Source organism: Glandiceps talaboti, chromosome 8, assembly GCF_964340395.1.
Source record: "Glandiceps talaboti chromosome 8, keGlaTala1.1, whole genome shotgun sequence".
Taxonomy (NCBI): domain Eukaryota; kingdom Metazoa; phylum Hemichordata; class Enteropneusta; family Spengelidae; genus Glandiceps; species Glandiceps talaboti.
Window position 1 is genome coordinate 18,121,221 of NC_135556.1, and position 12,953 is coordinate 18,134,173.

Below are 12,953 nucleotides of genomic sequence, written 5' to 3' on the forward strand. Positions count from 1 at the left end.
AATATGTACAAATAGATTTAAGCATATATATTTTTTGCATTTTTAAAGTTACATCTTGTACACTTGATTGCTTCAGGTGTAGCTGCTTTACTTATAATGTTCTCAGATGTGCAAAGTGTAAAAAATACTGTATGCATAAAACCCATGACAAAATTTTGTTTGTCTTTCAGGGTCGTAATGCAGCTGGTGATGTAGGATACTTCCCTGAGGCCTATGTAGACATTAATAAACCTACAGAGCATGTAGGAACATCACAGATTGAACCTTCCTCCTATACTTCGACTACATCATCTGTAACGGATATGGAAGTACGGGTTGCCACCACCGGAATGGGATCGGATCCCGGCACACCAAGTGGTAAGAAGCTGTTATTGAAGCAGAATGGTATTTGATATTTATATGAATATTATGTATTTTAAAGGGGCACAAGCTGAGTTATAGTCTTTAGGTGTCGTTTTTACTGCATATTTAGAACGTACTCTCATTATTGTACCTAAGTACTGAAGAACACTTAGCCACCACTTGTAATTGACTGACCTCAAACTTGGTAGTTAGGTATAACTCATAAAAATCTGATCATGTAATTTATGATATGTATCAGAAAATGCTCAGGAAATTTCTACATGCAGTCAACTGTTCTAACAATTCCAGAAGACAATTGTAACATTTTAGAAGATATGCATCAACATCAACATTATCTTAGAATGTGGTTTTACTTTTGTGTAAGTATTTTCATTCGAGTTAAAAACTTATAAACTCAGCTTGTCCCACTTTAATGCTAATAGCTACACGGTTCATACAGACACAAAATTTTGTTACCATAGCATAGCTAGATCATGTTATGATTATATTGAAACTGGGTGTGCTTTGATCAGGCCAGGCCAGGGACTTGAATCGTAACACTCCCCTAGCCAATACTCAGAATGTACCAATTTCCTAGCATTATGAAGGCACGGTCCATTATATATTACAATATCACTGTATACTTCCATGTTACTTGACAATCATAATATTTGTTAGTGTCAAATTACATGTAAGTGTATAGTCAAGTTAATAACTTTCCTTTGAGATAACTTGAGACTAGTATTTGCCGAGTACTTGGTCCAGAAGATTGCATTGAACTGGAGTACATTTTACAGCGACAGTTACTGTTAATGTTTCAGTGTGCATGGCCAGGGCACTGTATGATTATAGTGGTGTGTCTGACGACGAACTCTCATTCAGTGAGGGACAACTGATCAAAATCACCAGAAAAGATGAGAATGGTGTGGATGATGGTTTCTGGGAAGGTGAACTGAATGGTAAAGTAGGTGTGTTCCCATCACTTGTAGTTGAAGAGGTAGAAGAAAACGATGTACAAACCCCAGGTGTAAGTAATATAGTCTTAGTAGTGAAGTCTTTGCTTTCAAAAATACCACTAATGGTTACCATAGAGTTGGATTCCAATGTTGAATTTCTTGAAAACGCCTTTATTTTGAGTGATGATGGGCAAATGGGAGTCATGATGGTCAAATGGTTATAGTGGCCAGCTTGGAATCTGCAGGATGCAGGTTTGAGTCCTGTCACTGTTGTCTGTTTCTGAATGGTTAAAGTCTTCGGGCAAGATTTGAACCATGATTATGCCTCAGTCAACCCAGATGTATAATTGGGGACCTGGTAGGATAGAGGTTGAAATGTGAATGCTTTAATCCTAAAATGTTTGTTACTGTACATACAATAACAAACTTTTTACACAATCTTTTAGCCTTTTGCAATATATTTAGTTGCAAACACAGACTTTGTCAATATTGTTTCACAGTAGGAAGCCGTGAAAAAATTGTTGCATAAATTTTAAAAAAAATAAATAAATAACCAATTCTCATTCTATATGGCCACTTTAACTAAAGGAAATGTTTTTGTTGACCAATATCACCATCACTCTGTTCCTTTGTTTGTACTGTGAGTGTCACCAACATCTCTATGACTGTTCATTTATCTATGCTGTGAGTGTCACTTCTTTTGAAGTAGTCTAGATTGATGGGAATATCTACATGCCTGGTTCAGTGTATGTCAGTCTATGTAAAACTCAGAAACTAAACTTTTATGAAGCAGCAATTTCAAATTATGGTTCAAAATGATCATCTTCAAGTGTCTGTTTTTTTGTATTATTCATGAGATGTCTGTATTCCTGTATTTTTTGTTAGCAGACCACGTCCAGTTCTGGAATAAGTTCCGTCTTCATCCCTCCATCCATGCCACCTCCACAGTCCTCATCAACCTTAGTTCGACCTAACTCACTAACTGTAGAGTATGGAAAATCCATGCAGGATAACCTAGCATCTCCTGAGGAGCGGGTCAGACCTGCCTCTGTTAACATAACTGGTATGTAGTACAACATTCACATTAACATGTCCCTGATAAACTTATCAAATGTCTTGACAAATTATTGTCTTAACATACGTGTCTTTTTGTAGAAATAGTCAATCATACCCAAACCTTAATTTCAAGATTGTACATGTCCACAGTGTTCTTTCTTCTCACGATTGGAAAATGCTCTTGGGATTATGATCCATCCCTTTGATTATTTTATCACTTGATTAATTGTTAATTCTGTGATCATTTTGCTTACATGTCAGTGTACAAATAGTTACTGTTTTCTGTTTATGCTACAAGTGTGTCAGACAAAGAATGCAGACATTGATACAAGAAAGCCTGCCAGTTCATCATATCATTTATGTTTATGATATTTCAGTAGCCCACACCAAGTCTTCCTCCCTCCATGAAGTGTAGGTTTTGTATGGTGACATCCCTCCAAACTCCATCAGGGTGAACTGTATATCAAAAGAAAAGGGCTGATCATAAAATTCAGACATGGCTAAGTGTTTGTCGAGAAGACATAGTCGAGAAGTCTGTAGCTAGAGATTGATGTATTCTACACTGATTTGCATTCTTCTTCCACAGAACAAAGCTATAAAAGTTACGACAAACTTCCAACACCAACATATGAACAAGCCAGATCAGCTCCACAGAGTCCAACTCATAATAGAAACAAACCGGTAAGTCTCAGTCCACAGTCACTGTGTGTGTGTCTGTACAAAATATCATGTTATTGCAGTCATGCATTGAGATTACTGCATCTCAGATGTATATCATTGCAGTTATGACTCAGAATGCTGCATCTCAGAGGTATACCATTGCATTTCTGACTCAGAATGCTGCATCTCAGATGTATACCATTGCAGTTTTGACTCAGAATGCTGAAATGTGTACCATTGCAGTCATGCATTTCAGAATACTGCATCCAGATGCATGTCATTGCAGTCATGCATTCAGAATGCTGCATCTCAGATGTATACCATTGCAGTTATGACTCCAAATACTGCATCTCAGATCTATACCATTGCAGCTATGACTCCAAATACTGCATCTCAGATGTATATCATTGTAGTTATGACTCCAAATACTGCATCTCAGATGTATACCATTGTAGTTATGACTCAGAATGCTGCATCTCAGATGTATACCATTGCAGTTATGACTCAGAATGCTGCATCTCAGACGTATACCATTGCAGTTATGACTCAGAATGCTGCATCTCAGATGTATATCATTGCAGTTTTGACTCAGAATGCTGCATCTCAAATGTATACCATTGCAGTTATGACTCAGAATGCTGCATCTCAGATGTATATCATTGCAGTCATGCATTCAAAATGCTGCATCTCAGATATGTATCATTGCAGTTATGGCCCATTTGCTGTTGTGTTGTCAGCATATGCCTCTATGTTTCAACAGTGCTTGATTGTCTAGTTTTGTCTCAAATAATATTTGCTTCCAGTTTACTAAAACAAAATAAATTTTAAGCTAGGAATAATCTGGTAGTGAATAATACCTAGTTTTTGCACTTTGCATGTAGAATGACATGGCTGTTTCTTGAGCTCAACAGTCAAAACTCTTCTATTGCTAAATGTTTTTGTTCAGAATTATAATTTGAGCTAAACTTGTTCCACGTCAATGTTTTGTAATGTTTGATACTTCTACGTCTGTGTTCGTTGCATTAAAAATTTTCTTTGTCGTTTGTTTTGACTTGAATGTTGGTAGATTAGAAATGATGGGACGTCACAATAGTGGTGCTTCAGTGAATGTCAATCTTTGCTTTCATTGTGTTATCTTCATTCATTTTTGTTACAGTGCCGGACAGCACCACCTCCACCCAGTAAAGGTATATATGTCCATTTCACCTTTGTTGTCAATATATTGCTGTGATATCACTAACAATTGATAAACATCTAAGCTGTGTGTGTTAAAATTTTAATTAATTTTTTTTTTTTTGTATAACACTGCACTTATACTAACACTTTGCACTACAATGTAATTTAGTGTTGTATGACTTTTCTCTCAGACTGTGAATAGCAGATTAAAGGTCAGTGTAAGGTTAAGGGTCAAGTGAGGTTAAAGGTCAACAGGTAAAGGGAATCACTGTTGTACAAGTATATGAGTATGTTGTCATTTTTGTACATGAATATCATGTATTGATGAAGACAACCAGGTTCAGACAGTTACCATCTTGAATTCTCACAGGGATTTACTCTAGAACAGACTGTCCTGTTTCCTTCTGATTTTAATTATTTCTAAGTCATTCAAACTGTTAAAATATGATTATGAATTGAAAATATTATCATCATGTACAGATACACCTTACTTCTTTAAAACATTAAAAAAAATTAACATTTTTAGGGTATTACAATAAGCAGCATACAATTAAGTTAGGCCATCCGTATCTCTACCTCCCCTATGTCTATGACCATGAGTAGCAATTATTATGACTGGTGGCTGGATGGCAAATATAAATATACTGTGCTTGGAAGACTATGATAGGTTGTGTTGTTCAACCCTAATCTGATATGCTGGTACGACACATTGTATTGTACAGACTTCCTGCAATGGAAGCCATCATAATTACAATTTAAGACAATTTTTGAGACAGACTTAAGGAAAGATTTGGGTAGACAGTTTATTGATAGTATTTCTGAGACTTGTTGTGATGTTACTATCTCAAAAAATTAACAGGAAGACAAGTCTCTGACGTGATTTTTAGTGGCTCAGAGATTTTAGAAAACAATGTCCAGTAAAGAAATGCACTGGTATGTAGATTAACCATAACCTAAGTGTAGTAATATCAAGCGAATGTCTACTGCGATTTGTTTATATGTTCTCACAACTCATGGTATACAAATGTAGCACATGTTGTTTGAGAAGTGTCACCCATCCACATAATCACAATTCACATAGTTATGTGTCATATGCATCATTTGCAGTCAATGCTATCTGTGGTACAGGGAAATACAGTCATAGCTGGGTTTGTCATGAATGTATTCAGCAGATTTTAGAACTCAGGGAAATATTGTCTTGCGTTGTACCTCGGACAACTAAAGTATTCTTTCAGTTGTCTGAGATTGTACATAATTTATTGCAACATGTAAAACAGGGTTACCCAGTTGTGATGTACAAGAGAAGGATATCAACATGGGTCATGTCTTTTTTGAGGGCATGTCCAGTCAATATTTTCATGCACTTACAGTAATGATGATAAAGTAGTCATCAACTTACTGCCAATTTCAGCTAAGCTCACCAAAAAAGTTTGTTTCACAAATTTATTTTGATCTTGGTTGATATTGGTAGATAAGGACAACACTTCAGACACACAAACTCATAACAACTGAAAACAAAATACAAGTAATTGTGATACATTGTTACTACCCATCCCATTGCAGTAGACTATATAAAGTGATACATTGTTACTACCCAGCCTATTGCAGTAGCCTATATAAAGTGATACATTGTTACTACCCAGCCTATTGCAGTAGAGTATATAAAGTGATACATTGTTACTACCCAGACTATTGCTGTAGACTAAATAAAATGATACATTGTTACTACCCAGACTATTGCTGTAGACTAAATAAAATGATACATTGTTACTACCCAGACTATTGCGGTAGACTATATAAAGTGATACATTGTTACTACCCAGCCTATTGCAGTAGACTATATAAAGTGTAACTTGTACAGAATTGGCATGTCTGAAGAGCTTTGTAAAACCATTAGTGAATGTATTCGTGACAAAGTCAGCTATGATTTTTAATCTACTTTTACAACATTGGTAATCCAGCCTTCGGTTTACTAAGATAGACACAAACTAAATCTATTGTTCTTCAGTGTGGTAGATTATACAAGTGGGGGATAGCAGATCCTCTGTTGTGTGATTCTAATCACCCTGTGATCAAGATAACGTAAACAATGGAAGTCCCAAAACAGTACACTGCAAGTTCATGTAACTCTAAATAAACTAGTTTTCAGAGACGCTTCTGTACTGAGACTATAATTAAACAAACATCCATTCAATAGCTTACCACTGTTGTATCAACATGTTGCAACAATATTTTTAGTTTTGTTTCTATCTTAGGAAACCAAAGGTTCAACTACCAGGATTGTAATATGGTCCATTTGATTGTTATGTTACTAATAGTACACAAAAGATGTTATAATAATTCATAAAAAGAAAATGTGAATATTATAGATTTCACACTGAAACGAGGGAAAGCTGTAGAAATTAGAATTATGGAATTGAAAATTGTAGAATGTTGATGCATGTGATTATACTTGTTTGCATGTCTAACTTCCTTGCAAGACTACAATGTAATTCTTGCCTGCATAGCATGGTGAATGCATTATTCTGTCATCAAGCAAGACACAGGTTACGGTATCAGCTCAATTTACTATTTCCACTTATTGACAATTCCAAAATGTGTGTTTGCTGGAGACCAACATTTGAAAGTTTGTAACAAATAAATGCAGTTTAAAAAAAGAAAAAAAAAAAAGAGAAGTAATTTTCAGAAGGAATTACAGCTGAGATTTGAGTGTTACGATGAATCAAATATTTTCAGTTTTAAAATAATGTTACCTTAAGATGCTATTCTAATGTATTTATAGAGTTTATGCAACATATATGTGTATAATTTTTCCAGTTTGCTACATCCTGCTTAAAAGTTTATATGTAAATCCTCCAGAATTATAATTCCTATAATTTGTATAATTGCCAAATGTAGTTAACTTTTAAACAGTGGCTTGTAATCTCTAGCAGATATAGAGTAAAATTAGTCTTCATATATGGTAACGATATGTTAACAAATAGTTTTTCTTTTTTGTGTGTGCAGTTTCGTTCCGCTCCTCCCCCACCTGGCCCAGGTAGCACAGATAAGAAGGTGTTACTCAGAAGCAAATCTGCAGACAGTGCTAGAGATCTAGGAATGCATAACAATGACAATAAGAATAACTACTTACAAAGAAGAAAATCCCAGACTTCACAGCCAGATAATCTACCTCAGACCATCCAAGAACAAGGAGAAGAACCAGAGCCAGAAAAACGACAGGAAAACGTTGAGCTGAGTCAGGAAGAAAATATCCAACAGCCAGACACAGAGATCATGCAGCAACAAAATATGGAGAGGGAACGAGAAGAAAGTCTGCAGAAGGAACAAGAGTTGGAGCAGCAACAGAGAGACAAGCTCCAACAACAAAGGTTGCAGCAGCAGAAACTGTTGCAGTTGAAGATGCAGAAGCAACGATTACTTGAATGGAAGCAGCGGCAGGAAGAAGCTGCAGCTGCAGCACATGGGAAGCAGAAAGAGCAACAGCAGCAGACTCAACAATACCAACAAAAGAATCAACACCGTCAGCATTACGCAGTGAAGCAACAGCACCACTATCCGCACCACCACCACCACCACCACCACCACCAGCATTATACAGACCAGCAACAGCAACAGCAACAATCAAAGTCAGTTGAAAGACGCCCAAGTCAGAAGCATCACTACCAAGAACAGCAACCTCATCACCAAGAACAGCACCGTGACATACAGAATGAAAAATCAGAAATACAGCGACAAGAAGAACGACCCAACTCTGATGTAACAGGTACTGGTTATCAACCATCTATACATCAAGTGCATACACAACAACGCCGTAGACCCATTGACCTAGAGACTGTCGACCAACACTTTCTAGAAGAACAACAGTCCTCACCAGAACAACAACACGCCATGTCAAAACAAAGACAGTTAACATTAGTGTGAACGAAGCAGCAAGTATATGCATTCTTACAAACTAAAATATAGGTGTTAGAATATAATATTGTATATTAGTATGTATGTATTACAAATAAGTCACGCTGTTATTATAACTCAGTGTTGTACACTCTGCCAGAGTAACAGCATGAAAATCATTGAATCTTTAGAGTTCATGCAAATAAATAGTTTATGTTTAAATAGAACTGTTTATAGGAATTAATGATACTTCCACTTCCCTTCCTGACTTGATAAGAACAATTTGATACTTAAAAGAAACCAAATATAGGTAAGAAGTACTTTAGCAAACTACATTAGCGCCCTCACTCAGGCAAGGGCATAGTGCTTTGGTTTTAACAAGGTATGTGTAAGCTCATTTGTGTTAGCCCTGTGTTACCACTTTGCTAAAAATGTTTGTCGACAACAACAACAACAACAACAACAATGCAGTATGTTACATTTGTGCAGTGCCAGTATTTAGTATTTATAAGTTTGCTGTAAAAACAATTTTGGCAAATAAAATCAAAACTCCTGAAAATTCCCAGAAATTCAAATGACGTCACTTTTAGTGTATAAACCATGTAAAATGTATGGTTGTACAAGAATTGATTGGTTGGCATATGAGTAGCTATGTAGTCAAGAATAAACAGCAAATTAAAATCTTTAATATCAGAAATAACAATTTAAATTGAAAAAAAAAAGAAAAAACAACACCTGACTACAAAGCCAGACACACACCCTTCGATTTAATAGTCTGTACCTGTTAGCTGCTGCAGTCATTTATCAATTCATTGTGATGGCCAGGTATAATGTTTATCCCTCTGTTACAGCTTCAGTAATTTTCATGTTATGAAGGAAACACTGTCCAAACATTGAGCTGAAAAGGAGTATTACTCGCAAACACAGTGAAGCCCTAAAGTGAAACATTTGAGTACAGATTGTTTATCTGTCCGGGATTGCCATCATTCTGAATTTCTTATGGTGATACCTTCTGAGGTATATACCCCATATGTGTTGTAATACCTTATACTCAAAAAGCTACTTGCTTTGCCTGTGTTGTGACTTAGTCTGCTGTCATCATATATTCACACCTTCCTATAATTTTAATTAGTGGAAAACACACTGGATAGTAGTTTGTGTAAAAAAAAAAAAAGCAAGAGAAGTTATATAGTTTGATATATGTTTAACTGTATTTTATTAATCAGAATGACCAGAAGTTTCTGACTGACATTAGACAGAACATTTATGTTTTAGAAAACACCACAGTTAGTAATTTAATATGTATGTTGTACAGTATTATCAATAAATGAAGAGTTTAACATGTTTCTATTCCCACCACAGTTTTGCCAAAACATGTTACCTCTGTTGAAATTTATCTCCCTGAGTAACTTTCTGATGAATTTTGATGTCATCTTCAATGATTGTTTTAAGGGAAAGACAAACTGTCCAGAAATACTCAGTTGGGGTAATATGAGTAAGGTAGTTGTTGGATAGTAGGATTTTTCAGCCAAAATATATTTATTCATAGTCAACTTTGTGCCAGTAATGAAATAACAAATAGCCATTCAAGGAATTAACAGACACCAATAAAATACAATTTGAATTGTTGTATTTGGTGACTTTCTGCAATCACACCACAGTAGGTCAAACTTAACAGGCCTAACAAGAACCATATGTGTGCATATGTCGGCCAGGAAAGTTAATATGTCTCTCTATTTCATTATCATAATACTATGCCTTGGTTTATAGGCAGTCTATATTCTGTTTGCATATCTAAACTTGCTTTATACAACTTACATAAGGTGCCACATATATTTTGCATATCTGTATACTTGCTTTTGTCAGGCCACTTAAGGGGTGAGGTTACTATTTGCATATCTACACACCTACTCTTTCCAGTTTGTGTAATAAGATACTTTTTGCATGTCTGTGTACCAGATTTAATCTTTAAACATTAACATTGCATTCTACCAGTTAGTGTGTTGATTTACTTAATACTGGTACCGTATGTTTGCTCATCTTTTATTAAACTTACTCACTTTGTAGGGTTACAAATATAAATACATGTATTCACATTTAAAAATCCTATGGCACATCTATGTGCTTATCCAAAATGTTATTTTCAAATTCAACTCACTTAGGTGTTCAGGTAGCTACTTGCAAATTTGGTATTTTTTAATTCACTCACGAAGAGGTCCAGGTAGCTGTTTGCATATTTGATATATTAATTTACTCACTTATGGTTCAGGTAGCTATTTGCATATTTGGCATGTATTAATTCGCCCACTTATGGTTCAGGTAGCTATTTGCATATTTGACATAATAATTTATACTCAATTATTGTTTAGGTAGCTATTTGCATATTTGGCATGTATTAATTCACTCACTTAGGTTGTCAGATACCTATTTGCATATTTGACATGTTTTACTCCACTCACTTAGGTTGTCAGGTACCTATTTGCATATTTGACATGTTTTACTCCACTCTCTTAGGTTGCCAGGTACCTATTTGCATATTTGACATGTTTTACTCCACTCACTTAGGTTGTCAGGTACCTATTTGCATATATGACATGTTTTACTCCACTCACTTAGGTTGCCAGGTACCTATTTGCATATTTGACATGTTTTACTCCACTCTCTTAGCTTGTCAGGTACCTATTTGCATATTTGACGTATTTTACTCCACTCACTTGGGTTGTCAAGTACCTATTTGCATATTTGACATGTTTTACTCCACTAGGTTGTCAGGTACCTATTTGCATATTTGACAAGTTTTACTCCATTCCCATAGGTTGTCAGATGCCTATTTGCATATTTGACATGTTTTACTCCCCTAGGTTGTTGGGTACCTATTTGCATATTTGACAAGTTTTACTCTACTCTCCTAGGTTGTCAGATGCCTATTTGCATATTTGACATGTTTTACTCCCCTAGGTTGTTGGGTACCTATTTGCATATTTGACATGTTTTAGTATGTCCACTTAAGTCAGTATTTACATATCAGTACATTGTTTAGCCTGCGTAGCCAGGTTGTTATTTGATCTGCCATTGTTTTATTTCATAGTACTTGTACAGAATCATGTCACATGTCTTCATTTCACTGGACAGTCGGACTATATTGTTATTTAGACTTTTCATTTTGTTTTGACCTTTCATTTTCTTTTATCACTCTCTAAGTTTTTATTGATTTCTAATATTTACAATTTATGTATTGTAGCCTAGAGGGCTTCAGGGGGTGATTAGTTTTGGGGCAAATGTTTCGTTTTGAAAATGTTTACATTGGGGTTTCCTTTATTTTTATTTTATTGCCAGATTGATTTGTATGAGATATTTGTGTACAAATTGCATGATTGATGAAGTTTGATGTGATTTAGAATTTCACAAAGTAAACATAAATCGCTGAGACATTGACTCCAAAAAGATAGGCTTCAAATCAGAATTCTATAATATATTGAGCATTTCTTGTAGTTGCAAATGTGTAGTGTAATTATGTAGTAAAAAGTGATTATGTAATAAACACTTGTTTGAAGCACACAGCAACTGTTACTGTTGGCTATGTGTCAGATACTAGGCTCAAATACAGAAAAAAAAAGATGCTAGCTTTCGTGCATGACAAAGAGATTGAAACTTTGCTACTCCTGGTAAACATATTTACTGTGATGTGTATGAATATATATAGTTTAATGTGTACATGTATTGCCTTGGAGAGTTCTTACTATATATATTTCCGTTGTTTCACTAGAGTTGTCTCAATGTTAGCAAATAATTCTCATACAACAGTGGAAACCAAGCTGTCAGCTAACTAAAATTGACACAACCTAAAATATTGTTGTGACATTGTTGTAATAAGCTACTCAGTGGACCAATAGTTTAATTGTTTTCACAGGAGGGCGACATTTCTAATGACTTTCATGATTCTGCAGTGTAAATTTGGGAAGCTTCCAGTGTTTGCCCTATCATGATTACAAGGTCATTATATTTGCACCACAAAAGAGGTGCTGCTATCACCCACTGTACTTGTGTGATCTACCACATTGAACAACAGTAGTTTTAGTTTGTGTCTATCTTAGTAAGCTAAAAGCTCGGTCACCACAGTAGTAACTTCAGCGTAACTGATTAGGTCTTTCACAGATTGCTGTTCATAAACTTATACAGGCAATCTGTCTTTTAGGGAATCAATTATATATAAAAACCAACCTTTCACCTTTGTCAGTGTATACAAGTTGTAAACCTTTGGATTCATTTACTCCCAGTAATCATCTTCCCTCTGTTGAAAATTGGATCCAAACTTTCTGTTGCAGTGTAGGCATCTGTTTATTGGATAAAGAATTTACACAGATTTGGGATCTTGCTAAGATGCCAAACACCTCTTTCCAGTACAGTAAGGCTAATAATTCCATTCTCCATTTGAGAAGTTGTGAAATTTCATTTGTTGGAGTGAATGTTGTACACGTCCAATGTATGAATAGAAGAGAGAGATATTGAGATTTTTCATAAGCATTCTATCTCTATCTGTATATGTATCCATAGAATAAAGTAGGGAATATCCCAAAAAACGGATTCACAGACATGCAAATACTGAAGCTGGTAACAACTTAGTAATGATGAGTATGTTGGACATGACATCCAAGAATACTTGTTTATACCTTCCGTATGTGTACTGTTTATCTACTTCCATTAAAACAGGGAATGAAGAAAATCATCTTTAAATATGGAATGATAGCTGCATGAAAGTATGATTCTGTTAACTACAGCAATAACACTAAAATGATTCATATATTTCAAACTTTGCTCAGATTTATGTTTGCAATGATTTGCAAATAACTTTCTGATGAGATGTAATAA

At 35.3% G+C, this 12,953-nt stretch overlaps 1 protein-coding gene across 1 annotated transcript in view; it reads left to right on the top strand.

The window, feature by feature from the left end:
- Nucleotides 1-8,743, top strand: part of LOC144438491 (F-BAR and double SH3 domains protein 2-like) — a 34,049-nt gene extending 25,306 nt beyond the window's left edge. Inside the window, exons 15-19 of the mRNA XM_078127528.1 lie at nt 171-357; nt 1,164-1,369; nt 2,187-2,361; nt 2,941-3,035; nt 7,197-8,743. Of these exons, the coding sequence (XP_077983654.1) occupies nt 171-357; nt 1,164-1,369; nt 2,187-2,361; nt 2,941-3,035; nt 7,197-8,114 (1,581 nt within the window). The 3' untranslated portion in view covers nt 8,115-8,743. The remainder of the gene's footprint in view (nt 1-170; nt 358-1,163; nt 1,370-2,186; nt 2,362-2,940; nt 3,036-7,196) is intronic.
- Nucleotides 8,744-12,953: the final 4,210 nt, after the last annotated feature.